This window comes from Xiphophorus couchianus, chromosome 6, assembly GCF_001444195.1.
Source record: "Xiphophorus couchianus chromosome 6, X_couchianus-1.0, whole genome shotgun sequence".
Lineage (NCBI taxonomy): Eukaryota > Metazoa > Chordata > Actinopteri > Cyprinodontiformes > Poeciliidae > Xiphophorus > Xiphophorus couchianus.
The window spans coordinates 93347-121107 of NC_040233.1; the positions used below are offsets into that span (position 1 = coordinate 93347).

The 27761-nt window shown below is 39.3% G+C and overlaps 1 protein-coding gene across 4 annotated transcripts in view; it reads right to left on the reverse strand.

The window, feature by feature from the left end:
- Window positions 1–6188: 6188 nt before the first annotated feature.
- Window positions 6189–27761, reverse strand: part of agla (amylo-alpha-1, 6-glucosidase, 4-alpha-glucanotransferase a) — a 140815-nt gene continuing 119242 nt past the window's right edge. For all 4 annotated transcript variants that reach the window (XM_028019989.1, XM_028019988.1, XM_028019990.1 and 1 more), the window contains 15 exons: window positions 27594–27724; window positions 27355–27491; window positions 23471–23604; window positions 22946–23121; window positions 18882–18984; window positions 18669–18792; window positions 18134–18235; window positions 17867–17978; window positions 13907–14042; window positions 9635–9747; window positions 9341–9552; window positions 9158–9255; window positions 8901–8988; window positions 7653–7786; window positions 6189–7539 (listed from right to left, as the gene is read on the reverse strand). In XM_028019989.1, coding sequence (XP_027875790.1) covers window positions 7422–7539; window positions 7653–7786; window positions 8901–8988; window positions 9158–9255; window positions 9341–9552; window positions 9635–9747; window positions 13907–14042; window positions 17867–17978; window positions 18134–18235; window positions 18669–18792; window positions 18882–18984; window positions 22946–23121; window positions 23471–23604; window positions 27355–27491; window positions 27594–27724 — 1918 coding nt within the window. In that variant the 3' untranslated portion in view covers window positions 6189–7421. The remainder of the gene's footprint in view (window positions 7540–7652; window positions 7787–8900; window positions 8989–9157; window positions 9256–9340; window positions 9553–9634; window positions 9748–13906; window positions 14043–17866; window positions 17979–18133; window positions 18236–18668; window positions 18793–18881; window positions 18985–22945; window positions 23122–23470; window positions 23605–27354; window positions 27492–27593; window positions 27725–27761) is intronic.

The following is a 27761-nucleotide window of genomic DNA, read 5'->3' on the forward strand; positions in this document are numbered from 1 at the left end:
ACCCACCCACACACACGCCTACACATGCATACATACATGGTCATCGTTGGTCATCCAAAGAAGATGAGTGCACGTGTTCAGCGTCACATTGAAATGCTGTCTTTGAAAGACAGGTGCAGGAGTGCTATCAGCATTGCTGCAGAGATTGAAGAGGTGGGAGGTCAGCATGTCAGTGCTCAGACCATACGCTGCACATTACATCAGACAGGTCTGCATGGCTGTCACCCCAGAAGGAAGCCTCTTCTGAAGTCTGCACACAAGAAATCCCGCAAACAGTTTGCTGAAGACATGTCAACAAAGGACATGGATTACTGGGATCATGTCCTGTGGTCTGATGAGACCAAGATTAATTAGTTTGGATCAGATGGTCTCGAGCATGTGTGGCTGCAATCAGGTGAGGAGTACAAAGATAAGTGTTTGATGCCTACAATCAAACATGGTGGTGGGAATGCCATGGTCTGGGACTGCAGGAGTGCAGCAAGTGTTGGGGAGTAACATTTCATGAACTCCAATATGTACCGTGAACTACTGAAGCAGAGCATAATCCCCTCCCTCTCAAAACTGAATCACAGGACAGTGTTCCAGCACGATAACGACCCCAAACACACTTCTAAGACGAGCACTGCTTTATTAAAGAGGCTGCAGGTAAAGGTGACGGACTGGCCAAGCATGTCAGCAGACCTAAACCCAATAGAACATCTTTGGAGCATCCTCAAGCGGAAGGTGGAGGAGCGCAAAGTCTTGAATAGCTGCCAGCTCCTTGATGTCGTCATCAAGAGTGGATAAGCATTTCAATGGCAACCTGTGAAGCTGTGGTGAACTCCTTGCCCAGGAGAGTTAAGGTAGTACTGATAAGTAATGATGGCCACACAAAATATTGACACTTAAGGAGCTTTCACTAACGGGTGTATTCACTTTTGTTGCTGGTGGTTTAGACATTAGTGGCTGTATATTTTTTATTGATGTCCCAAGTGCGTTTTTGCGCTCTGCTTCACCTTAACCCACATGTGTCAAACTCAAGGCCCGCGGGCCACATGTGGCCCGCTATGTCATTTTATGTGGCCCTCTCCCCCACCACCGTTTTACAGCCCCATTGATTGACTTAAAATAGGGTTTGAGCGCGAATTGACTACAAACTACATCTCCCATAATGCCTTCCGATTGTTACCAGCCAACATTACGGCTTCTCGCCACTAGAGTGCAGCAGAGTCACCTCAAGCTGATTATTAATTTTCCCAGCGAATAAAACTGAAACATCGACAAGCTAAAGAGCGAAGTCCCGTGATGTTTCAATCGAGGACTTTTACCGTCTCCTGCCCCCTGAGTTGATGCCACAGCTTCGACTCCATGCAGCTCGTGTTTTGTCCATGTTTGTAAGCACCTATCTGTGCGAACAGATGTTTTCAAAAATGAATTTAAACAAGACCAAGCACAGATCGCGCATTACTGACGAAAACCTACACGCCGTTTTGCGGATTTCCTCAGCGCAAGAACTAACATCGACGAACTGACCAGGGGAAAACGGTGCCAGACATCCGGCCAGAAAACATTGGTAAGTACGAACAAACTAAATTTAAATAAAATGAATGTAAAACCAAAACTCAGTATACTGGAATATGTATATAGTTTATTGATTTTGCTTGTGTTTTGTTTTGTGTTTATTTACAGAACACATCACAATGAGGATGTGTGTGAGTTGGTAACAGGGTGAAGAGGGATCAGCTTTGTGTTCAAGGACAGGCAACATCACCTAATTGTTTTGTTCTTATGTGAAATACATGTTCGTTGTGTAATAAATAACGAAAAAGTTTTGTGAATGAAGTTGAGAGTTAATATCAAAACGTGTTTTTATTCTTTGTCTGCTTATCTTTAAAGCAGACAAAGATTAATTTTCCCAGCAAATAAAACTGAAACATCAACAAGCTAAAGAGCAAAGTTTAGCTGAGCAGTTTAAAAATACTGAGCATATTTTTTTAACTGCTTAGTTTAAAAATATTGTAATTTTACATCCATGCAAACTCAAATGTAATATTTAAAACTTGAACACATAAAATCAGTTATTTAACAATATAAGGTGTTGTTTAATTTATTTTTAACATTGTATTTTCATACATTTATGCTAGGGTTGCCCAAGTCTAGTTTTCCAGACCAATCACTCTGCAACTTTAGATGCGTTCTTTCTCTAACACACCTGCATCATTGACTCATTCATAGGCCTCTACAGAACTGAGTTGCTGCTAATGAGGGAAGTCAACTTTTTGTCTGGGGTATGTTTTAGCAGGGACGCATCTAAAAGTTGCAGTCTGGAGGACTGCACTTGGGCATTCCTGATTTATACCGTCAATGTGGCCCGTTAAGGGTGGCCAATATGCTGAAGTGGCCCTTGGTGAAATTGAGTTTGACACCCCTGCCTTAACCTAACATTGCTACCAGGCGGGTTCGCACCGCAGCCTACAGGATACGATGGAGGTGAGCATCCAGCAGGAAGATGTGCAGCGGAGCAGCTCTAGCTCTTCATACAGGGCCGGTCTAAGGTAACATGGGGCCTTAGGCAGAATCTGATTTTAGGCGCCCTTCCTACTAAGAACATCATCATCACTAATAGTGTTTAAATATAGATTTAGAGGGGACCAAGGTTAATTGGCTGAGCTTAAAATAAATCACTCATTATTGGCTAATTTTTGCTGTGATGTATTTGTGAACAAACCTAGCTCAAACACAAAGATTACAGATAACACCATATTGTAGCCATGGTAACAAAACAATCAAACTATCAAGATGATTCTTTGCACCTTTTTTTTTCTTTTTACCCCTCCAGAGGGTCCTTTGTGGGCTCTAGTGTCCCTTATACGACAGTAGGCTGACAGGAAACTGGGAAGGAGAGGGGGGAAGACATGCGGCAAATATCGTCGGGTCCGGGAGTCGAACCCGCGACGGCCGCGTCGAGGACTGAAGGCCTCCAAATATGGGTCGCGCCAACCACTATGCCACCACGGCACGCCCGATTCTTTGCACTTTTACAAAGTAAACTTCCTAATTAAATCCTAAATGTACAATCAATTTTTTTTTCTCTGCTAAACATGTACGATTTAATAGCATTGTCATTCTCAATAAATTAATGCTAAATTTTTAGATCTATGGTCTATGTTACAAAATGTCTGGAGGCACCTGCCAACAGCTACTGAGTGTTCTTTGCCTTGATATCGTTCAGTCTTCCCAATACTCGCACTTTACAGCCTTATATTTTGATTACTATGGGTTGTTGCCACGTTGTATGATGTTTTAACATCTTGTTCAATGTGCTCCTTTTTAACTTTGAGCCCCTGCCCCTCCAAAGACCTCTGCACAACCCTGGTCTTTAGCCCAACGTCACTTATTCTTCTTTAAATGTTTTGTCATTTTTTAAAGAAAGCGGTCAGAATTTCTCCTGTGGGCACCCCACAGTGATAGTGCAAACCATGCATGGAGAACTCAGTACTTCACATGGCTGTCAATTGATGAGACATTTGAAGCCAGCTTCGAGGCATGTACCAAGTAAAAAAAAAAAGGGTGGAGGGGGTGTAAAGTCCCGCTTCGACGATTGTGTCGTGGCAACAAACGCTGCCTCACATTGCATGGGTCACGTGACTGCTTAATTTTGCTTGTCGGTTTTCAAAATAAAAATGTAACAAGCTTCATGGGTTATAGCAGGGTTGGGCAACTCCAGGCCTCAAGGGCCACTGTCCTGCAACCTTTAGATGTTTCTCCACTTCAACACTTCTGAGTCAAATAATGAGGTTATTAGCAGGACTCTAAAGAACTTGACTGCACTTAGGAGGTGATTCGATTGAAGCCTGATGGCCCAGGGAGACATAAGAGTTGCAGCACACCGGCGAGGACCTGGATTGCCCACCTCTGGGTTATTGTATTTGGTCGCCCATCAGAGGAGAGTATTTGTTTTCAGCAGTGACTGAAATAAAAGGAATATTGACCAACATATTTGATGTGTATTAATGATTTTGATGATGGCACTCATCAAAACGTAATGTTTGATACTGGTTTTCTCAATTGTTGATTATGGTGTATTTGATGACTTTATATTTTTGTGTTTTCCCAATGTTTTTATAACTTTGTTGCTGAAATGTTCTGCACAAATAAGCTTGATTGAAATGGAGGCAGCAATAAGAAAATCTCTGAAATCTGGGAATACTTTGAGATGATCATTCACAAGATTCTTAAATAAAAATAATTAACCCCTTTCACCTAAAAAATTCTCACCTTCTGGAAATGTCCACTATTATTTTGAGCAGCAAAGATATATCAGTCTTGCACAGCAGAAACAGACTTAAAGCTGTTTGAAGAGTAAAATCCTGTCCTGGTGAGTAAAAATGTAAGGGATAAGATCAGAGAGAAAACTAGAAATAAAAAAAAGAGGAGTTTTGAAGAATTCCAGTTTTTCAGGAGGCAAATCAAAACTCAAAGAATACTGACCGCCCCAACAAGCACCGCATTCCCAATACACTAAAACAAATGTCTTTATTGCCAAATCTGTTTGTGACATGAAAGAAAACAGCCACCGACAGTCAAGATATACAGTACCAGGATTAGTTTGGCTACAAATCATTTTAATAACTAAACAAGATTACAGTTAAATAGGATTTAATTCACAATATTGCGTTTACTAATTTTTTGAAGTATGTCTATTTGAGTGACAAGGCTGCCACAGTTTCAGCAGCATATGTCACTAGTGAGGAATGAATGAACCACCGAGTAACAGAGGTGTGACCAAGTCACTGTGTTGCAAGTCTCAAGTAAGTCTCAAGTCTTTGTCCTCAAGTCCGAGTCAAGTCTCAAGTAAAGACAGGCAAAAGTCGAGTCAAGTCTCAAGTCAGGAACCTTTAATTTCAAGTCATTTCGAGTCGTTTTTATTTTATTTTATTTTTATAATTTGCAATTATACAAAAAGTTCAAATAGACCATTTGTTCGTTTTAAAATATGTATTTATCTCAAATGATAGAACATGTGTAGCTGAACACAAAGTATAAAAAACATTTTCAAATTGGACCACTTTATTGCCCAGTTCTGTTAAACTTGATATTCAATAAAAAAAACCGAAAATGCTGACATTTCCACAGCACAATACAAAGAACCATAACAGCAGTTTTTTCCTCTTTTCTCTGACCTGTCAAAACAATATATTGTCAATATAATTTCCCAACGTAGATGTCTTCAAATACACCAACCATCCTTAGATGATACTAGACCCGGCTCATCATCATGATGGGACAGAGAGACTCTGTTCACTGTGTTCAGGTCCAGAATCTGCTTTCTGTTCCGGAGCCCCGCTCACTATCCACCGGCTTCCTGAGCTAACACGGTGCACATTATTTGTGGAGGCATTTGAAGGACCGGATTTATGGTAAATAATCACCAATTTAACCCGGAGTACACATGCTAACACGAAGTTAGCTAAAGTCAGCTATCTTACAGCAAAAGAAAAGCGCCACCTACCGATCTTTGTGAAGCTTCAAATGCCGGACAAAGTTGGACGTCGTGGCATCTCCATCCGATATTCTCTTCTTGCATGTTTTACAAGTTGCAGTTCGTTTTTTAGTCGAAAGTTCATAACCTACGTAGCCAAAAGAAATTACTCGCGGAAGCATATTCGAGCTGTTATTTCGTATTTCGTTCCCTGAGCTCTGCAGCTTTGCCGCGTTTTTTTAAACGTCCAAATCCTGTTAATTTGATTGGTTGTACTGCAGCTACGTACACATACATACATAAGGAGAGAGGAAAACCATAGTGACGGTCTGCGCATATTGATACGGAATGAGTGACGTTAATTAATGACGCCACTTTATAAATAATGTGTTTTAAATTTTAAGACTTTGAGTAAAAAATATCAAGTCTTTTCAAGTAAACAGCTTCAAGTCGAGTCAAGTCCCAAGTCAATGGCATGAAAGTCAAAGTCAAGTCCGAGTCTTTGAGCATTTTTTCAAGTCAAGTCTCAAGTCATGATTTTAACGACTCGAGTCTGACTCGAGTCCAAGTCATGTGACTCGAGTCCCCACCTCTGCCGAGTAATGAGCCTTTGATCAAAGCAATGGGCTGGAAGGTTCATTGCTTCACAAGACTTCATTTGACCTTTGCCTTTTCTTTCAACAGCTCAGATATTTAAAAACGCCAACTGTAATTATCAATACACACATTTTAGTCTTATAACAGTTTATTCAGCATGTTTCTATCTAGTTTACAGTTAACAACACTGAGCATCCAGATGTATGCAACAGTAACATCTACAGCATCCAGCAGTTCTCCATAGAAACCCTTGAATATAGTCTATGATTACGTGTGGTTTAAATGTGTCACTGTTAGAGAAAAGTTACAGTACATGCACTGCACAACTTCATGAAATAGACACTGTATGTGGTCACACAACAGCAGAAGAGTGTATACATTTTCTGAAATGTTAACACCATAACGGTTTAGCCTTTTAAAACGTCTCAGTGTGGAAGAACATAGAGAGAACATTAGCTAAGCTCTCCATAGGGACATTCAACAATAGAATCACAGTTTTCATAAAACATGAAGGCTGATAACAACAGATAATAATAATAACAACAGACATCGATTTTTTATACTACTCAGGCTATTTACGTTTTAATTTAACTCAATTTGTTAAAATTATTTTCCTAAAATACACAAGAAATTAGACAAAAAAGTACAGCTTCCATCACCAGGTTAGAAGACTTAAGATAACAATTCTAGATCCTTTATTAGCAGATGGTACCCAGTTCCACAGTGTTTAGTTAGCAGAGCTATCTTGCGCTTTAACATCGCAAACACCTGACCTGATCTGATGGAGGTCTCAGGTCAGTACCATCATGATTCAATTAAACATCCTGAACATATAGCAAAAGTAAGAATTCAGGAGTAAACAACATTCACTGAAGCTAGGAGCACTAGGAACACTGTTCCTTTTGAGGAACATGTACAGTTCCTAAAAAGGAACCAAAATTGTTTCTAGCTGTTGGGTCCTGAGTTCTCATTAAATTAAGCCTTTACTATAGTAATAATCAGCTGGTCTAGTGTGTGTTGGTCTGAACGGTACGTGTTCAACACAGCCCAGGTGCTTTCCAGTGTTATCTCTGTCTAAATTTTTATTAACGTGGCAACCAGTGAAAACCTTTTTACATTTTGAGATCAACTGGATCAAAATGGCATTTTGTTGATTCCTTAAACAGGGCCAGAGAGAGGGAAAAAAAGGCGTTAACCTTAAAATGCTTTGATACAATAACCTGGTTACCTTACAATACTTGTTTTGGAAAACTTGGCTGACGATGTCATTGATCCTTGGATTCTTTGGGGATACTACAAGAAAGTTTTGTGATGACAGAAAATGAGTCAGAGGAGGGGAGTGGCTCACAGGTTCATGGGATCTCTACAGATCATGGAGCACCTCCAGCAAAGTAGCCAGAGACCAGGCCTGGGTCTCACAGCTGAAGGGGCAATGCTGGCCATTCTCATTGGTCAGCTCTGGTAAGCCTTTCCATAGAGACCTGAGGCAGCACAGGATGAAACAACTAATAATGTAAACCACATACAATATGATGAGGGGTGAATAATATTGGACTAGAATAAAAACCTGAAGATGGAAATTGAAAACTATTACCTCTCCAAGTGGGTATAATGTCGTGACAGAACATTTTTCACTAGAATGACGGTCTTGGAGTAGGCCTCCTCCCCTAACTTCTTGGCAAAGTAGAGCTTAGCACGGAGAAAATAGCCAACAGGCCACAGCCACTCCTGTCAACAAAGATCCAGTTCTAAGTGCTGCTGCTGTTGGACTGCTTTTGTCTGTCGTCTCTTTTAAATACTCTCCATCATCTGCCTTTAAATACTTCAAATTAAATAAATCAAAAAAGAAACACTCTATAGCGAGAAAATAAGCACATTTTCAATTAAAAAAAGCTTTCTGCTGCTAAACTATTGAATAAATTGACAAATGAGCACAACAACAAATACATTTGTTGTTTTAAATGTTATTTAGGTTATTCAACCATCAGATTGGCACAAAGTGTGTTTATACCCAGAATTCAGATAGCTATAAAAGTGTGTTTATAGCTATCTTTATAAAAACCACATGTAAGTATCGGCCAATCACAGATCTCCCAAAATTGATAAATCGGCTGGCTGATAAATTGGTGCACCCCTAAATACAAATGTTCTGCCTAGAACCTTTGTATTCTTTTGTGTAAATGCAACTAATTGCGTTAAAATTTTCAACACATTAAAATCAATATAATTTAATAAAAATTAACGTGTTAAAATCCCGGTGTTAGATATTATATTGATTTGCTTGGATAACAGTAGAATTTTTGTTGGTATCACAAAAAAACTAAACCATGATTTGATCCTTTTCTTTCTTATCTCTTACCTGCATCAGCCCAACAGATAAACATTTTAAAATTTCTTCAATTTGGCAACATGGATTGATATTTGTATTTTCAATTGATGTAACTGGATCATTAATAATTTAATGAACATAACAATGTAGATTGATATATTGTTACATTATTACAGTATTGAATTACATTATTGAAATTATTGAAAATTGAATTATTGAATTACAGTATGCAAGTACTACAGAGTGTATTTACACCATATAGGACATTGACATATTTTTCAGCAAGCTTCCGTTTCTAAATTCAAATCCTATTGCTCTCAAGTAATATTCTTCGTTTGTGAGAAAACTAATCATTGTTGATTATTTGTAAATTAGATTCTGCAAAATGAACTGAAAGAAACAAGGTAATTTTGTTTCTTTCTGTGAGTTTATTGAAACTTTTCAATTGAGTTCCTGTAATGAACTTTTCAATGTGTGGGTACAAACACTGCAGTAGAGGGTTCGCTTACTTACAGGTCCTTGGTGGTAGTTAAAGCCCTTGGCCAGGTTGTAGTTGTCACTGTCCAGTGCATTATTGTAAACACCACAGTAGACCATGTCACTATGGAAACACAGACACTGTCAAACACCATACCCAACAGAATCACAGACAAAAAAAAGAAGCAATTTTTATGCCGGCTTCCATAACTTAATCTAAAAATTAACATGAATCCAGTGGCTATACAATAAAATAAATGTTTGAGGTCTTTGAATAGAAAAAGAAGCCTTACTCTGGGTCAAGAGTTTTCATTCCCAGTGGTCCCAAGAGTTTCTTCTGAGCTATTTCCAAAGCCTTCCATGCTCTTTCTAACGTGAACAGCTCTGGAGCCTGTCACACAAACACAGTAGGTCTTCACTAACTGATGATACTTTTACAAACCAAAAAGTGGAAGATGAACACTGCTTTTGCATACCACCACCATTGCGATGGTGAAGTTGGGCCTCAGCTGGTAGTCACACCAGGGATTGGAAGCTCCATAACTATCTTTATAAATTCCCTTTTTATGCACCAAATCAGGGTGCTTCTCATTGGGGTCCTGTGAGTCCCCAGACACCCAGAATTCAACTTCAAAGGACTGCTGAAGCTGCTTGTTCCACTCAGTGTACAAGATGAACACATCTGTTCCTGTGACAGAACAAAGAATTTTACCTAGGTGATTAGTAGGAACAAGCAGAGCATTTGATATGTGGAGACATTATTTCCTTACCATCTCTGTGCACCTTAACTCCATCATAGGGGAACAGTTCTTTAGACTGCAGCTCCACAAGCCAACGAACTGCTGATTTACTCAGACCAACGATCTCCACCGCCGCGCCGTCTCTGCGAAAACAATAAAACACACCAAATCAACAAGGGAGCAAGTATCCTGGTTTTTATTCTTGAGTACAATTACAATTAATTACAAAGCTGTTCGTTTTATGCTTCAGTTTATTCAATAAGCTGGCTGTTAAATTGATTATTAAAAAAAATCCACCAACATTTCCAAACAAACAAGGAAGATGCATTTACTGCATTCTAAAACAAATGTTTTACGGTCAAGAAGTGTCATATTTGATATATTGTATATTACATATTGTAAATTGTATTGCTTTATGAAAAATTAATTGCTAAATGGTCTTGGTTATGAATTAGTTGTTTATTAAATGAACCTCAGAATTTTTCTAAAACAAGTTAAGGTCACCAGATGAACTCCGTGGATGGATCAGTATAAAATAGGTTCCCTCATTGCTAGTTCAATGTAAGCAACAAGAAAGGGCAGGAGAACCTGAAAAAATAAATGCATAATTGTGAACAAGTTTTCATTGTGTTTTAACTTAAAAATTTTTAAAAACTACATCATGATAGGCTTATATTTCCACTATTTTGGAGTTTTTTGGTCTCTCCTTGATAAGGGCAACTCTCCTTCGACGCTTAAGGTATATGTGGCGGCTATATCATCTAGTCATGCTGACATTGATGGATGTACACTGGGAAGCCACAATCTGGTTTCTTTTTTTGCATGGTGCTTGTAGACTGCACCTGCCAATGGTTACGCGAGCACCAGTTTGGGACCTGTCTTTGGTCGTCGGTACTCTGTGCCACCCTCCATTTGATCCTTTGGTTCAGCCAGACCTCAAATGGTTGTCATGCAAGACTGCTTTTTTGTTGGCTATTGTCTCAGCTAAGAGGGTCAGTGAGCTACATGCTCTTTCTGTCAGCCCATCATGTCTCAGATGGAGTTCAGATGGCTCTGGAGTTACCTTGTGGTCAAACCCGGCGTTTGTCCCTAGAGTGTTTTCTCATTCTCATTGTAACTGAGATTGGCGCGTTTTCAGCCTACGCCAGGGGAAGCTGGTGATAGTTCTGAGTTACTGTGCCCAGTGAGGGTACTGGAGGCACATATTGCAGCCACTGCTGCTATAAGACGCTCAGACCAGCTGTTGTGTTATGGGGGCCCTAGATTAGGTTGTCCTCTGTCCAAACAGCGTCTCTCCCATTGGATTGTGGATGTCATCTGCCACGCCTACGCTGCAGGGCGCTGCCCCCAGCCAGTCGGTGTGAAGGCACACTCTACCAGGAGCGTTTCCACTTCCAGGTCAGCCTTGAGAGGAGTTCCACTGGAAGCTCTATGTGCTGCTGCATCATGGGCTTCTCTGGGCACGTTCACTAGATTTTACAATGTGAATGTGGCCTCCTCCCATCCTCTGGACAAGGTCCTTTTACAAGGGTCCTCTGGGCCTTCTCAGTGAGGTATGTGCTCGGGATTCCTTGTGACATCACTGGTATTAGTCATTCAGTGCTTTCAGCACCGCTCTCTGGCGGTCAGTAGGGATGAAATAGAAGGAAAGTTACGTATGTAACTACGGTTCTATGAAAACATTGTGCTTGGTCCCAGTACCAAAAAAGATACTTCCAAAAACACTGAACAACTATATACCCATAGCTCTGACCTCTCACATTATGAAGGTTATGGAGAGGCTGGTTCTAGTACATCTGAGGTCACAGGTGGATGCAGCCCAAAACCCTCTCTAGTTTGCATACCAATAATGGTATGCAAACTGCAGCAATTACAGTATACACCTGTTGCAGAGGGCATATTTCCCCCTTGACAGACCTGACACCATTGTCCACATCCTTTTCTTTGCCTTTCCATCAGCCTTCAACACCATCCAGCAAGGATAATTGAGCAAGAAGTTGGCTAAAATGGACATAGATGCATCACTCATCACCTGGATCATTGACTATCTGACAACCAGACCTCAGTATGCAAGATTACAGAGATGCAAGTCAGACCGCGGGTTTGCGCTGTTGATATGTAACATTGGAGCAGGGAACTGTGCTGTCTCCCTTTCTATTCACCACCTACACTGCGGACTTTAAGTACCCTTCCAAACTGTACCATCTGCCAAAGTACTGAGACGACAAGGCTATCATGGGTTGTGTGGAAGGGGGACAGGAGGTGCAGCACAGGACATTTCTGGACAATTTTGTGACGAGGTCCAGAGAGAACCAACTCCTGCTTAATGTAAACAAGACCAAGGAAATTGTTGGAAAAATTATTATCTAAGTTCATTTACTTATGAGTTTATTTTAAAGGTTATGTTTTCATATTATTATTCTGTGTGTTGTTTACTTGGCTAGTTTCTTTTGTGGTACATTATTAACTGTTTTGGATGTTTGCTTGGGGGTTAGAAACGTTTACACATTCCTGTGTTATCAGCTGCCTCTGAAGCTGATTTATAACTGTCAGCCTTGTGCCCTTGTAAGGGCATGCCCACAGAAGGTTCCAGAACATCCTGTGGTAGAGGTCTTTGATCAACTGTTACAATGTGAATGTGACACATTCACATTGTGCCACATTCACACATTGTGTGACTGTGAAAAAACCCAACCTCTTTCCTTGTATTCATAATAAAAGGCAGTTGGGGACTGAGAGCCGGCGAAGTTGACCCCAGACAGTGTTTGACAGCGGTTCTCCGCGTCTGGCTCTGCTCCCCTCTTCTGCAGAAAAGCAATTTATGTCTCTGGTCGATTTCTTGCAGGTTGGGAACCAAAATAAACCCAACAGAAATGGTTGTCAGTTTCTGCAGTAAGAAATCACATTTGCTCCCAATCTCCATCTCAGGGGCAGATGTGGAGCAGCCTCAATCTTACAAGTACCTTGGTGTTACCTTAGACTGGAAGATGCAGTGAACTACAAACACTCATGTGCTGTACAAAAAGGCCATGAGCAGAAGCTCAGGGTTTTTTAACATCTACAGTAGGATGCTCTTCATGTTCTATCAATCATCAGTGGCTAGTTCCATCTTCAATGCAGTGGTGTACTGAGCAATATGTGTGTGTCTTAGGACTATTACGGCTAATTGTTATTTATTATTGTTGTTTGTTTATTCTTATTACTTTCTTTATTTATTTTGATTTGTATTGTGTACGACATACTGACATACTCTGCCTCTCGTCCCAAATATTCGCTGGAGATAGGCACCAGAATCCCTCCCGACCCTACTAGGGACAAGGGTTTACAGAAAATGGATGAATGGATGGATGGATGTATTGTGTACTATGCTGGGACAAACAAAATTTCCCCCCTTAGGGGTTCAATAAAGCATTATTATTATTGTTATTATTATTATTATTCTTACATGGTGTCAGAATGACTCAGACAGCTACATCACCTTGTGAAAAGAAGCAACAGTATGGCAAAGTTTAAACTGCCGGAGAACTTTTCCTTTGAAGCTGACAAAATAAACTGATTGGAAACGGAGGTTTGAATGCTACAGAATAGCCACCAAACTGGATAAAGATGATGGACCAGTGCATTTGAGCTACCTGATTTATGCTATGGGCAACGAAGCAGAGATTTATCACTCTTTCACTTCGCTCAAGAGGAGGACCGTGATGATTTTCTTATCGTTATGGGAAAGTTTAAGAAATATTTCTTCCCCTGGAGAAAAGGGAGGAGAACATCCAAGACCTCATTGTTGTCAGGACACAGGATAAAGAACTCTCCCGCCAGCAGCAGTTGATGGCGAGTCTGTCTTTGGCTCAAACGATATAGACCGTCAGACAATGTAAAGAGGTGGCTGTTCAGGTGAGCCAACGGGGCGACACGGTGAGATCAGTGGAGGAGGTAAACCATAGATACATGCATTGGAAACCACAACACAGTAAGCAGCAAGGAGATAAAAAAAAAAGAAATGAAAACAAATGTGCAAATCTGGAAAACTACAGCATTCTAGAAATATGTGCCCTGCAAAAGAAACTGTGTGTCACAGTGCCATAAAATGAGACGCTGGGCCAGGGTATGTCGGAACAGAAAATCAGTAAATGAGGTAACAAGAGACTAAAGACAACACAGGTGAACACTGTTATTTGAATCACCAGCTTTTTGTTGATAATTGCAAAGGCTCTTAGGTTCAAAATCTGCCATCAATGGAAGTTATCAGACATCAGACAAATGACCTCTCTGTGACTCAAGACATGCGTCTGGGTGAAGTACCTTGGAGTTGCAGGCATCCCCTTGTTCCTCGCTCTGTCACTCTCCCCCATTTTATCCATCCAAGTGCCACAGTTGAAGCGGTTTCCTCCAGTAACAAAACCTGTTGCTGGGTCCACTTTAGCAACCACATTGAACCCTTAAAAGGACAGAAAGCTGCAGTTAATTTCTGTCAAATTACAACAGATCTTCAACAGATTTCAAGGCACTCAACAGTCCAATTCATACGCAGGTTACTGCAATCTAACAAATACAATATTAAATCAATTAACTTCTAACCAATTCACTTATGTAGGCATACAAGTGAAAGTTGATAGTAAGTATAATACATAAAAATTATCACATACATAGTGCTAGTTAATAAGTTTGCAGTAGTGGGCACACTTCGCTAATGTGCTTGTGCGAGAATAGTGGAGCTAATTATTTCGTTTACCCAAACTTGTCATTTTATTGTATAACTTAATAATGGAGGTTACAGTGGCGCTCGATAGCAGCCGTCAACATTATGAATGGCAGTCCTCAGTGTAATGACGGATTTGCAGAAAGCACTTTTTACAAGGTAACAAGATTAATGTTCATATACTTTATAAGTAAATGTGATTAGAAAGATATCAAATATTGCATTATGGAGAAAGTACACGTCTAACCATTGCTAACCATGAACACAATTCTGCATCATCATGTAGCCAAACATGTATGGAAAAAAAATAGTTTGCATTTCGTCTTTTGTAAGTTTAAGTGCTTCTCCTGTGAAAGGGAAAACACTGTTTATGCTATAGTTAAATAAATCATGTGGTGTGAATTCAGGTAAACTCAGCAATTTGATCAACACATCAGGAGGCAGAGGTATGGTTTGGTTTCTAAGCTAGCCATTTCAAATCTTTGTAAATCCCCCTATCTATGAGCCCCAACCAGGTGTGTTACATTCACAGACAAATTAGCTCAACTCGAACAAATAGACGCCAGTTTGCCATGGCTAAACTGGCAAAAACAACTTGTGAAAACAATTTCAGTCGCTCTGTTCAATACTCCTGTCCCTCACTTGTCCATCATGGTGCTTCGAATGATTAAGTGAAGTATAGTGATGGGTCCGGCAACACCATGAGTCGGCGCATGTGTCAATCTCATAGACCAAAACCCACGTCGGTGCGCGTATTGTTTTCAGCAAGTCACGTGACTGATACAGGAACTGTTTCGAAATGACACTGGTGCGCCAAACTGTGTACAGTATATATAGAAGCGAATCTGTCAACGGGATGCATTTGCCAAAATAATTCTTGATCTTTTACGGTACAGCGTCAACTATGGAGCCTCAAGGCAAACGAAAGGTTTCGTAGTGTGGGACCATTTTAATCTTACGTCAGAAAATAAAGTATTGGTTGTCACTTAGTAGTTGTTTCATCCGGTTCTTTTCAGTTTCTACTCGATCTATCTGAATCCAAATTCAGCTGAAATTGACTCTTAGTTTACTTTCATATTATGTTCTGCAGGTTAAGTTTTGCATATGTTTCTTATGGAAGCCCGTTACTATGGAAGCCCGTTTCCGCCATTCTGTTAAAAAAAAATTATCCTCATTATAATGAGATAATTTTTTTTTAACAGAGTGGCGGAAACAGGCTTCCGTAGTTTCTCCTTTGAAATTATACATTTCATAATTTTATTCTTAAATTACCCTCCATAAATAAAAATCTTTAGGCAGAAAAAAGGAAAATAAAGACAATCCCGCTATAAATAAATACAAAAAAGACATTTCCAGCAAAACACATCGATAAAGATCAGCGTACAAAATATAAAAGAAAAAATTTAAGTTATGTGAACAATATACAGTGTCACTAAAATCTGTTTTATTTAAATAAATTCACCTACTCAATGCTGAGGCATAGGGCATCAGAATGAAGTCGCAGATACACCTGGATAAACTCAGGTATACAGCCATTCTACAAATTACTCAGTTGCTTTTTATGAATTATTTCATATAAATGTATTGTTTACTTCTTTTCTGTTTTACAGCGGGAGAAGTTGTGTCAAAAAAAACGGAACAGACTAAATTTCAAAATATTAGAAAAACTTATTTTTAATGAAAATTTGTGGAAAAAAAAAAAAAAACAGTCCACAAGCATCCTCATTCCAAACACGTTCACTTTCATTTTCATCACTTGGTACATGTTCACATTATTTATTGACTGTATCAAAGAATATCAAATATATTTTGATTTTAACTGAAGATATGACATAATACAATATATAATATACAATAAAATAAAATGACTTAAATCTTATTGTGTAGACTTTGCCTGTATGGATTTTTAATGTCCAGCAGGTGTCAGTATTCAGTGACACAGTATTGACGCAGTATCAATACAGTTTTGCTATGGGTCGAAACGATACATGACGCCTCATTTACCCATCACTAGTGAAGTAGTTGGAAAGGGTAGATTCTCTTTTTTTTTAAAAGAAACTTTATTGAGCAAAAGGCAAGTATACAGCAAACAAATGAACGAGGTACACATTACCATGCAGCCCTATTTATTCTGTAAATAGGTTGTGGCAGTGGTGGGCCGTCAGGGCCTGCAAAGCCTTCTCTGCTGGCGTAAAAATATCTGAATCACAGACTGATGTTAATTATATTTTGTCCATGAGTACATATTAAATAATTCCAAATGGTCTGTCCGCTTCCTTTCATTGCTAGCCCCCTGGTTGCGCTGCTTCCAGACGTGTATTTTCATATTTAAGCATTTAACCAATCACATTTCAGCCATTATTTGTTGCCAGGGTCAAAGAAATCTGCCTGGAGGCCTTCACAATCAGTTCTGCGGGCCCTGTAGCATAAAATAAATGTCGATCAAACTGTTGCTTCAACCAATCAGAGGCCAACCAAGGCCCTCTAGCAGGCGTACGGAAACGTCAGCGTATTCACACGCTTTGATTGGATAGTCAAAGAGTGTACTAGCCAGAGCTAGCAAACTGCATCTGTAGTGAGCTGCACAAGCAAAGATATTGTTGTGTTGATTTAATAGCTGTTTTGTCAACCCACAATGGGTGAAGAAGGAGAAGAAATTGATTTGGTTGGAGATTTACTGTCAAAGGCATTTTCAAGATGGACTTTTCAAAAAAAAGCTGGACATTGTTAAGCAAGGTCGGGCAACTCCGAAGCTAGCAAGCCTGTCACAACCGGGAAAAGGATTTGTTCACCACTTTCAGTCTACTAACTACGATCGGTACTCCTGGCTCACAGGCTCCAAGGAACACTGCAAATTGTATTGCTGGGAGTGCTTGTTATTTGCTACTGATCTCCTTGACTTCCTTCAGCAGAAAAATCTGAATGAGAGCATGAGGCAGCTATACACATTTGTGTGTTTGGCGGTGACCATCCCCGTGTCTACTGCTTCTGTTGAATGGACATTCTCAGCACTTAAGCGAATTAAAACTTATGCCAGAAATACGACAGAGCAGGCTCGACTTATTATCTTCGATGGCGATAGAAAAGGACTTGTTCATGGAACTGAAACGCACGGATAATCTGCACAACAGAGTAATTGAAATCTTCTTGAGGAAAAAAAGGAGGATGTATTTTGTGTACAAATAATCAGGATTTTTGATGAGTAAAATGTTGCTATATTCCTAAATAATATTGCAATTTTAGCAGGTTATTTTTGATGCTTTTTTTATGTGTGTCGCAGCTGTACCTGCAGTAGCAGTTTTATAGCCATAAAATAGTTATTGAGGGTTGGATTGATTCAGAGGGAGCACTACTGAAGGCTTAGGTGTGAAATGCACGGCCCGCCACTGGGTTGTGGTCACATTTAAAGTAAACAATGTTATGTGACAGTGATGTCAAATGAACAGTCCACAACAGTCATTTACTGATGAAGCAATATTTCATATAATCCATCACGCAAACAAACATACAAAACTGCTTTAATGTAGTAAATGATCTCTTTAGTCTTACTGCTCTTACGTTACCTTCATCTCTCATGTTCCTGTCTATCTTGGGTCCAGCATTCCTCTCTCTGAAGGAAATACCCTCCAGATGGCGCTGCAGTGCCTCCTGGATGACATCATACAATGGCTGTTCCTGCACAGAGGCAAACTCAAATACATGATTCTTCATACTTGAATCTAAACATCATGTGCGACTGTAATGTATAAAACCACTAGTGGAGGTACAACAATAGCAGCCACCAAGAAGACCAGAATTAAAACAAAGAATTTTTCACTGTGTGCACGTACCACCTCCCCTGGTTTGCAAGGCTCACAGTCGTCTGTGGGGTACATGCGGGTGACAGGGCAATGCAGAATTTCATGTCCCTCAGGAACGAGATTGGTATAGTCCTTCAGAGAAAAACAGAAACCCCCAACTATTATTGATCATTCACTTTATTAACACTCAAATCAAATTTATTTACCACATTTACTCACAGGGTATAGAAACCCTATGAAAGTGTGTTTAAGAGTTTTTTGTTTCAATATTTACTGACAAAAACCTTCTGTTATAAATGACGTCTGAAGCAATTGTTTCACAGCATCATCACTTTTTTACTTCTTCCTACTCCTTTTTGAGCATTTTAAGATAATTGTGGTACAAAAATATGTCTTTTGCATTTCTTGTTCATGTCTGTTATTTTATACTGCTATCATGTTCGAAATAAATAAATTAATCACCTTTGTTTCTTGGTTTAAAAAGACAGAAGCACAGTCCTTTGAACATTTCGGATTAAAAATGTTTGAGAGGTTCAGTAAGTTTTTATCATCACATTTCGTGTACCTGAATGCACTGCAGCCACCACCACACAGCATCCCTGCAGTTGTATCTGGCATTGTGACCTTCTCCCAGCAAGTTGGGGATTAAACCGTGACGCAGGGTTCCAGCAAAAGCCAGGATGATGTTGCTATGGATACCAAGACAGAATAGTTTGCAATAAAGTTCAGTTGAATGACTCCTATTTAAATTAGGTGTTAGTCCAAATCACACACATACCGTGCCTCAGTGTGTCTCCCTGTTATAAGCATAAGTCCTCTGAGAGCGATGAAAGTATCTCTACCCCAACAACGGAAAATCCCAGCAGAAAAATGAGGAAGACCTAAAGACATACCAGGTATGTAAAACTGAAAAAACATTACATTATTTTATTGTTTTAATTATACACTATGACTATAAAATTGGAATACAGCCAAAACAAAGACATAAAATAATTCCTTCTGACCATAAATATGCTTTTTATCCAGCCCTGGTTCCAGAGGCGTTTAGCCGGGGGGCATTGGCTTATCTTTGGGCGGGGGGTGGTGGCAGGGGGCAGAGTAAACAAGGTTTTACTTTAATATAAATACATTCACTCACTGGCCACTTTATTAGGTACACCAGTCCAGCTGCTCATTAACACAAATGTTGAATCAGTCAATCACTTGACAGCAACTCAATTCATTCAGGTATGTAGACATGCCCAAGATGATCTGCTGCAGTTCAAACCGAGCATCAGAATGGGGAAGAAAGGTGATTTAAGTAACTTTGAACGTGGCATGGTTGTTTGTGCCAGACGGGCTGATCTGAGTATTTCAGAAACAGCTGATCTACTGGGATTTTCACGCACAACCATCTCTAGGGTTTACAGTGAAAGGTCACAAAAAGAGAAAATATCCAGTGAGCGGCAGTTCTGTGGGTGCAAATGCCTTGTTGTTGTCAGAGGTCAGAGGAGAATGGCCAGACTGGTTCAAGCTGATAGATCGGCAACGGTAACTCAAATTATTATTATTCAAATCTTTTTATTTGTTTTAGACATATAAGAATAACAATGAAACAGACAAAAGCAAATGACAACAGGTGTGGACATCGCACATTTAGTAAGAGGAAAAAGGGGAGGGAGGAAGGGCTGTATACTCAGGAGAACTCTGTCTCAAAGTACAAAAAATGGCTGCCAGGTGATATTGTATTGTTGAACGGAGTCGCTGACTGTATGTTTCAGATGTACAAAATTCAGATGGAACATGACATCTTCTACCCACTGCTTATGAGAAGAAGGAGCTTAGAAATAAGTCCACCATCCTCTTTCTGTCTCTCTAACTATTCCTTTCTAATCCTCGGGATATTTTTATTCCAGATGAACACAAATATATGTTTGCTTAATTCTTTGAAGAACTTCTTAGGAAAAGACTGGTACGGTTTGAAACAGATATAAGAACCTAGGAATGATTGTCATCTTGACTGAGTTTATTCTTCCTACAAGAGACAGAGGGAGTTTTGACTACTTCTCCATGTCTAATTTAGCCTTATTCAGTGCCTTAGTGAAATTTTTGTTAAACAAGCAATTGTAGTCATATGTTACACAGACGCCCAAATAATCAAAACTATTTTTACTGACTGTAAAGAGGAAACTATGGAAGGTCATTTGACACGCTTTTTTCTTTATTGGGAATTTAACACTTTTTGATAGATTTAATCTATACCCAGATACCTGCCCAAATTTTTCAATTAGATTTAGAGCAATAGGTATTGTGGTACTGAATTTAGACAGAAAAAGAAGGAGCTCATCAGCATAAAGGGACAATTTGTTTACATGCCCACCTCTCTGAACACCAGTTAAATTACCTGAGTTCCTTATCATAATTGCCAAAGGTTCAATGGCAATATCAAAGAAAAGGGGCCTCAGGGGACACCCTTGTCGAGAACGTGAAAGATGAAAGAAGCTAGAAGTGACCTTATTTGTTCATACTGACACATATGGTGCTGTGTACAAAATGGTGATCCAAGAACAGAAAACTGGGCCGAATCCAGAGGTCGAAATAGACTTTTTTGTTCTCCATCATTTTGACCGACAGTATTAAAAAAAAAAAATCGGTCATGTTCTATTTTTACCTGTCAAATTATAGTCATATTAACGTAGACTATTTAGCCCAATTTTTATGCGGTTTAGATAATATTCACCTAGTTGAAACGTGAATCCAGATCCCATCACACAGAAAGAAGTTGAACGCATCTAACTTTTTCTCCATAGTGACAAATACCACTTACTGTGGCCCCAATAACTTATAATAACTGAAATTAAACAAGTGCATTTTATTTATGAGAACTTAACCTGCTGGGGTTTGAACGCACAGCGCCTCACAAATTCCTCCTGGTCCGCATCTGCGGAGAAATCTGAGCTAGTACATCAGTCAGGTGGATCGGTCTGATCAAACTGATCAATTGAACTCCACGAGCTTTTTACCCTGTATGCAGTCTGGGCGTGCACTTTTACGCACGCTCAGACTGCGAGCGTAAATTTTTTTTGTGTGGTTTCGCTTCTCCTAAACGGACAGATGTACGTCTGCCACGTCCGCATTAGCTGTGCAGCAACTGCGCATGTTACGGTGTAATTAACTTCTGCACCTTTATTTATTTTCTCAAGATAAACTGCCAGCTCCTCTGTTTAGACTATAAATGGATTAGCACAACATTGCATTCTCTTTAGTTTTCTCTGTTCTGTATGTATTGGAGACTGGAATTAAATGTGCCATTTCAACCAAAGATTTGGAAAGTGTGTCTGGTTACTCTAATTTATTTAAATAAGAAAAAAGAAAACTGCTTGGATGATGGATATTTGAATCTCCAGGGGTCCACCATTCCGAATGTTTCAAGAAACATATTAATACAATGGGCTGAGTTACTAAGCGTGACAACTTTTGGGCTGGAACGATCCAATGTTGGGTTCAAAGTGCAATTCAGGTCCCCAGCTAGTATTAAATTGTGTGACTCAAGATCCTGTAAGAGGGAAAAAAAGATTGCTAAAAAAATCCACATTATCCCAGTTAGGGGCATAAATATTAGCGAGAACAACAGTTCTACTAAAATAATTGCCTTGTGTGATGACATACCTGCCATTTTTGTCCCTAACCCTTTTAGACACTTCATCTTTATGTATTAAGATAGCTGCTCCTCTGCTCTTACTGTTGAAATCAGAGTGAAAATATTGTATAAAGCCTCCTCTGCTAAGTGTACCCTGACATTAATTTAGCAAATTGGTTTCTTGTAAATAAACAATGCGACTTTGCAACTTATTAAGACGAGAGACTAATTTGTTGAGCTTGACAGGATGGTTTAATCCCCTGACATTCCAGCACACCAAAGTGGTATTGGTTAGTGCCTTATCATTTGCAGAATACATAAACAGAACTCGGCAAATGTGGAATCCAACATGTAGCCTATAAAGGGAATAGGGAAGAGAAAAAAAGGGGGGAGTGTGATGAACACAAAATTAACAAAGCACCAATAATAGAACAGAAAGACAAAAAGAAAAGAAAAAAATGGCCTCAAAAGGAGACCGCTATCCTTCCATTTCTCACAGTGAATCTCCTCACTATCCATATCAATGCTAAAGTTGGTTTCCAATTGCAGCTTCCAAATTGGGAAATAGCTAAAGGGTGATTCCACCTAATTTTTCACTCCCCTTCAGAGTCTTTAATCTATTCTAATAAAAAAAAAAAAACTAGACACCTAGACTCTTCAAACCTGGATTGGATTATTCTAATCTAATAGCAGAATATTTAAAACCAACTTGGTGATTTGTGATATCTCTATGTGATTTGTGAGACTTCAGCAATGGGCGATTTCAGCTCTTTTTTGCATCTGGACCACACTAGAATTGCTCCAATTCAAAAACTACAACACCAAAACTTTTCAAACCTGAACTAGACTATCCTGCTCAAATACCATGTTTGTGATTTGTGAAACTGTTATGTGCTTTGGGCACATTATAATTACTTTTGTTTATTTTTTTCTTTCTAGATTGTTTTGTATTGACTTTAGTTAAATTACTTTTTGTTTAATATACTTTGGAGTTTGGATAATTCCTTTTTGTAATTAACTTTGTCTCGTTAATTTGTGGCGCTGTTGGACCGTCTATAAATAGGCTGGGTTTCGACATGTTTGGGATCGGCCCTACCGCCGATGAGGTAAAAATGAAAGAAATAGCTTCCAGTCGAGGGGGGCATGGCTGACTCTGGCAATGTCCAAAATGCCCACCCGTGTTGCCAGGCTTGTTTTTATCTATGAACAAAGTGCTATGATACCTGCTGCCAGTGAGACACAACACTGCTCCTTTTCCCCAGTGATAGGACTGATGCGGCATGGGACATCCTGCACTTTTGTTGAAATGGGAGGCAGAGCCGGAAAACGTCCAACTCCACACATCTGAACCGAGCCGAGAGCCAGGTGACGGACAAACGTGGAACCTCGCTCAATGAAGCTGTTTAAATATAACATGTTCACTTAAAGTATCACTTTGTAGCTTAAGATTCCATCATTTATCAACAGGCCTATCCATAGAAACTTTAAAACACTATAATAGGGGTCCTCAAAATGAGGCCTTGAGGGCTGCTGTCCTGCAACTTTTAAATGTGTTCCTGGTTCAACACGCTTCAACCAAATGGCTGAATTACATCCTCAGTGCAGTCAAGTTCTTCAGAGTCTTGCTAATGACCTCATTATTTGGGTGTGTTGAAGTAGAGACTCATCTAAAACAATGTAGGACACTGGCCCTCAAAGACCGGATTTAAGGATTCCTGCAAAATAGATAGAACACAAATAGATTTTACCTCGACATGAGTTTGAACGTGGCATCCAGAGCTGTTGTGTAGGTTGACACCAAGATGGCGTCAAAGTAACAGGGGATGAGATATCGAGGAAAGTGCCTCAGGTAGTCAAAAATGGCCCCCAACCACTGACCCACCTGCAGAAACAATGATGCAAAGGGTAATCTGCTACAGAGGCTCTTAGGTCCATATACTTTATTGATAACATTTAGTAAAGTTACATACTATTACATCTCAACAAATTTGAAAATTGCATAAAAGTGCAGTACCTATTGACAATCATTTCAGAAAGTGAAACGGTAATTTTATAAAAATACATTACACATAGAACCAAATATTTCAAGTTTTTAGTTTTTGTGATTTTAATAATTCAGCAGTGTTTGAGAAAAATTAGAGAATCACATTAGACCAATCAAAAGCAGATGTTTAAAACACAAACATCAGGAAAAGTTTGAACATTTCTTTGCACTCAATACTTGGTTGGGCCTCCCCTTACAAGAATTACTTCATCAATGCATCTATTATGCACAGGCTGATTGCCTCTATGCCACAGTGCATAATAGACTTAGAAATATAAGTAAAGACAACAACCAGAGGCTAAAAGGGGCTGCTGTTCCTCTGGGGTTAACCGGACTCGGCCTAACTGCATGGGTTCGAGTAGGTTCTGGACGGGAGGACTGGATGAGTCTGGGCTGGGAGAACCCCTTCTAATGGAGAACTGAGACAACCGGGGATTTGCGGATTGGGATCTAGTTCTAAGTCTATTAGAACTATGATAGCTGCTTTCAGGTCATCTGCCTGGTTGAGTCTGGAGTCTCTAATTTACCTCTCGAAAACAATTTAATTCAGTTTATTTATATAGCGCCAATTCACAACAGATGTTGTTTCAAGGCATTTAAAAAAATAAAATAAAATTCAATCACAAATACATTCCAATCAATTCTAGTTATTAAACAGTAAGCCCAATTAATTTTTCAGAGCAGTTAAAGTTTCTTTCTACACTGACAAAAATGAACTTAGGGGGTTATTACATTAACAAAAGATTATCATGTACTTTTAACTAAATAATTTCATGTTTCACGCAAGATCATGAGAAATCACGGGATATCACACGAGACCATGTGAGACAATCGATTTTTTGTCTCAACTTGAATAAAATGTATTCAAGTTGAGATAACGTGATTCAATTTAGTCAGATTGATCTCCCGCCGAAAAAAATGAACTTCAAGGGTTATTACATTAACAAAAGAATATCATGTACTTTTAACACAATAATTTGATGTTTGAAACGAAAACGTGATAAAATCATGTTGGATAAACAAGAAATTCAACAACTTGACGTTTATGAAATTTAATCATGTTGAGATAACATGATTCATTATAGTCAGACTGATCTTGTGCTGAAGACGACGAGTGAGATCAAGGAACATCACGCGAGTTCATGCAAGATCATGGGAAATCACGGAATATCACACAAGACCACGCGAGACAATCATTTTTTGATTACGTGATTCAATTTAGTGAGATTCTCCCTCCGAAGAGGGTCTAGCCAGGGGATCAGGTGAGATTATGGAAGTTCACGCAACATAACTGTTTTGCGCCTGGGAAAACTTCAAAGCGGTTTTAGTTACACATTAAACTATAGATATTTGTTTTCTCTGCAGGGCACTATTGGCATTTAAGAACTGCAGTGTAACAAATGGCTGTAAAAACTACAGCATGAAAATACAGTAAGGTGGCTGGGTTTTGAAAATACAGTTCTGTTGTACCTTTTCTAATTGTTGAGTGTTCTTTCTACCCTTTCACCCTGTCCTGTCTTAAAACATTTAATGTGATCTAACTTAAAAAAATGTCTTTGAATTAACATAATTAAATCATAGAAAGGATTTCCACACAATTAAATAGCTTTCTTTCAGCATGAAGCATGTTTGTTGAGCTAACTTAATTTTCATAAGTTGGATCAACTTAATCAAGTAGTGTGAAGGTACCACTGTAACATGAATTGGCTTCTCAGGCGTGCTGTGGCGCAGGGGGTTAGCACGCCCCACGTTTGGAGGCCTTAGTCCTCGACGCAGAGGTCGCTGGTTCGACTCCCGGTCCCGGTGACCTTTGCCGCATATCCTCTTGCCCTCTTTCCTGTCTGCCTACTGTCGCAAAAAAATACGAGCCACTAGCGCCGCAAAAACTCTTCGGAGAAAAAAAAGTTGGTTTCAACTAATGCAATTTTCGAAATTTGCATTAATCTTAATTGGTCCAATTAAGATTGGACCAAGCCCAATTAATTTGCAATATATTTGGTCCAAGATATTGCAAATTAGTTGGGCTGGCTCTTTTAAATTACATTGGGTCCAACTATAGTAAATGAATTAAATCAACCTTAATAAATCAAATTGAACCAACACATTTGCTTTAAATTGGAATAACCATAATAAATTAAGTTGAGCCAACTCATTTTATTTAAATTAGAATAACCATAATATATTAAGTTGAGCCAACACGTTTCATTTAGAATCACCCATAGAATAACCATAATAACATAAGTTGAGCCAACACAATTGCTTTACATCGGAATAACCTTAATATATTAAGTTGACCTAACACATTTGCTTTAAATAGGAGTAACAGAATCACATGGTGCTGAAATAAAGCAAAGTAAACCGGTGGAAATCCTTTCCATAATTTTTTTATGTTCATCCAAAGAGTTATTTTTTTCAGTGTAAGGAAAGTAACTTTCCTTAGGAGTGAGTTACTTTCAGCATTCTCTCCTACTGCACGAACACAGTGACATGTGACAATCACTTGCATTGTGTCACTGACTTTACAACAATCTTAAGAGCAGAAAGGGTGTCTCCCTCATAGACTAAAACTGGGAACGGGTTCCACAGGAGAGGAGGCTGATAACTAAAGGGTCTTTCTTCCATTCTACTTTTAGAAATTCTAGGAACCATGAGCAGATCTGCAATCTGAGAGCGAAGTGCTCTGTTGGGAGCGTAAGGTGCGGTGAGATGCAAAGCTGGTGAGGCATTGACTTAATCATGATCAGATATACAAATGTAGATCACCTGCATGTTATTGTTTACATAAGAAATTTTCGTGCATGTGGACAACGCTGGACGGCAAAAAGACAATTCTTTTACATACCATCCATAGCCGCGCTGCCGCGGTAGAATAATTCCGTTAACTCAATCAAACTTGGAAATGTAGGTATTACTAATTTCGTGCTATGCTCTACAGCAAAGGGAAAAAACGTTGAAGTACAACTCAAAACCACATCTTTCTTGGTCTCAGTATTGACCAGGCTACACATACGCACAGTTAGTAACATAATCCTTCTGCTGCAGTTAGGTTTCTGTGAGACAGAACAAATCAGTATTATTTGATTTGACTGCAGACTCAGTATTAGGGCAGTACTGAGACTGCCCTCTGCTTAGGGCACACTTGCAGAGGCAAGGCTCTGATTCCTCTCCCCCCGCAGCTTTTTTAAGAATTCCCAAGGGTTAAATACTTTGAATAATTATTTGAGAGAAATGTAATATTTGATAAATAGGATCAATAGAAATGTATGTGCGATTGAATTTTAATTATTTTTTGTAAAGTGCCTTGAGATAACATTTGTTGTTAATAGGTGCTATATAAATAGGATTGAACTGAAATACATCTGGAAAAGCTGCAGAGACAGTGATTCCCCTATGCACTGTTCAGATGAGGAAATCTGCTAACAGGACAGTTATTAGTTTTCAATTAGTCACACACTCTGCAGATCAGACATCTAGGGAAGTGTGGAAAGAATAAACCCATTGCAAACATATAGTACAAATCGAACTTTTGTGTATAGAGAGGTCTACTGTAGTGCTTATAGCATGATGAACTCCTCATTCAAAGCTTACCTGTGCCAGAGGTCCATCTCTGTGCTTCAGCCTATTGGAGACAAAGTCTATGAGCCAGTCTCCTTCTCTGAGGTTAGCACACAGGGGATGGCCAAGGTCATTAGTGGGACGGATATCCGCCAATACAGACATCAGACCTGCAAGGGACGTAACACTCATGGTACAACGTTTTTGGAACATTGTGTACACCTGTTGAACTTGACTCAGTAAGAAAAGAATGGTGTCTGTTTAACATGAACCTTGTAGTCCTGCATACTTCAGGCACTCCCAGCCTGGGATACTGTAACAGCCTCCACCGTCCTCTTGTTCTTCTGCTTCGCAGCGAAACAGCAAGATGTTCATGTCGGCTAGCGTCAGTTTAGACATTAACCTGTGAAACACAACTTTTGCATCAAATAGTCGATGTC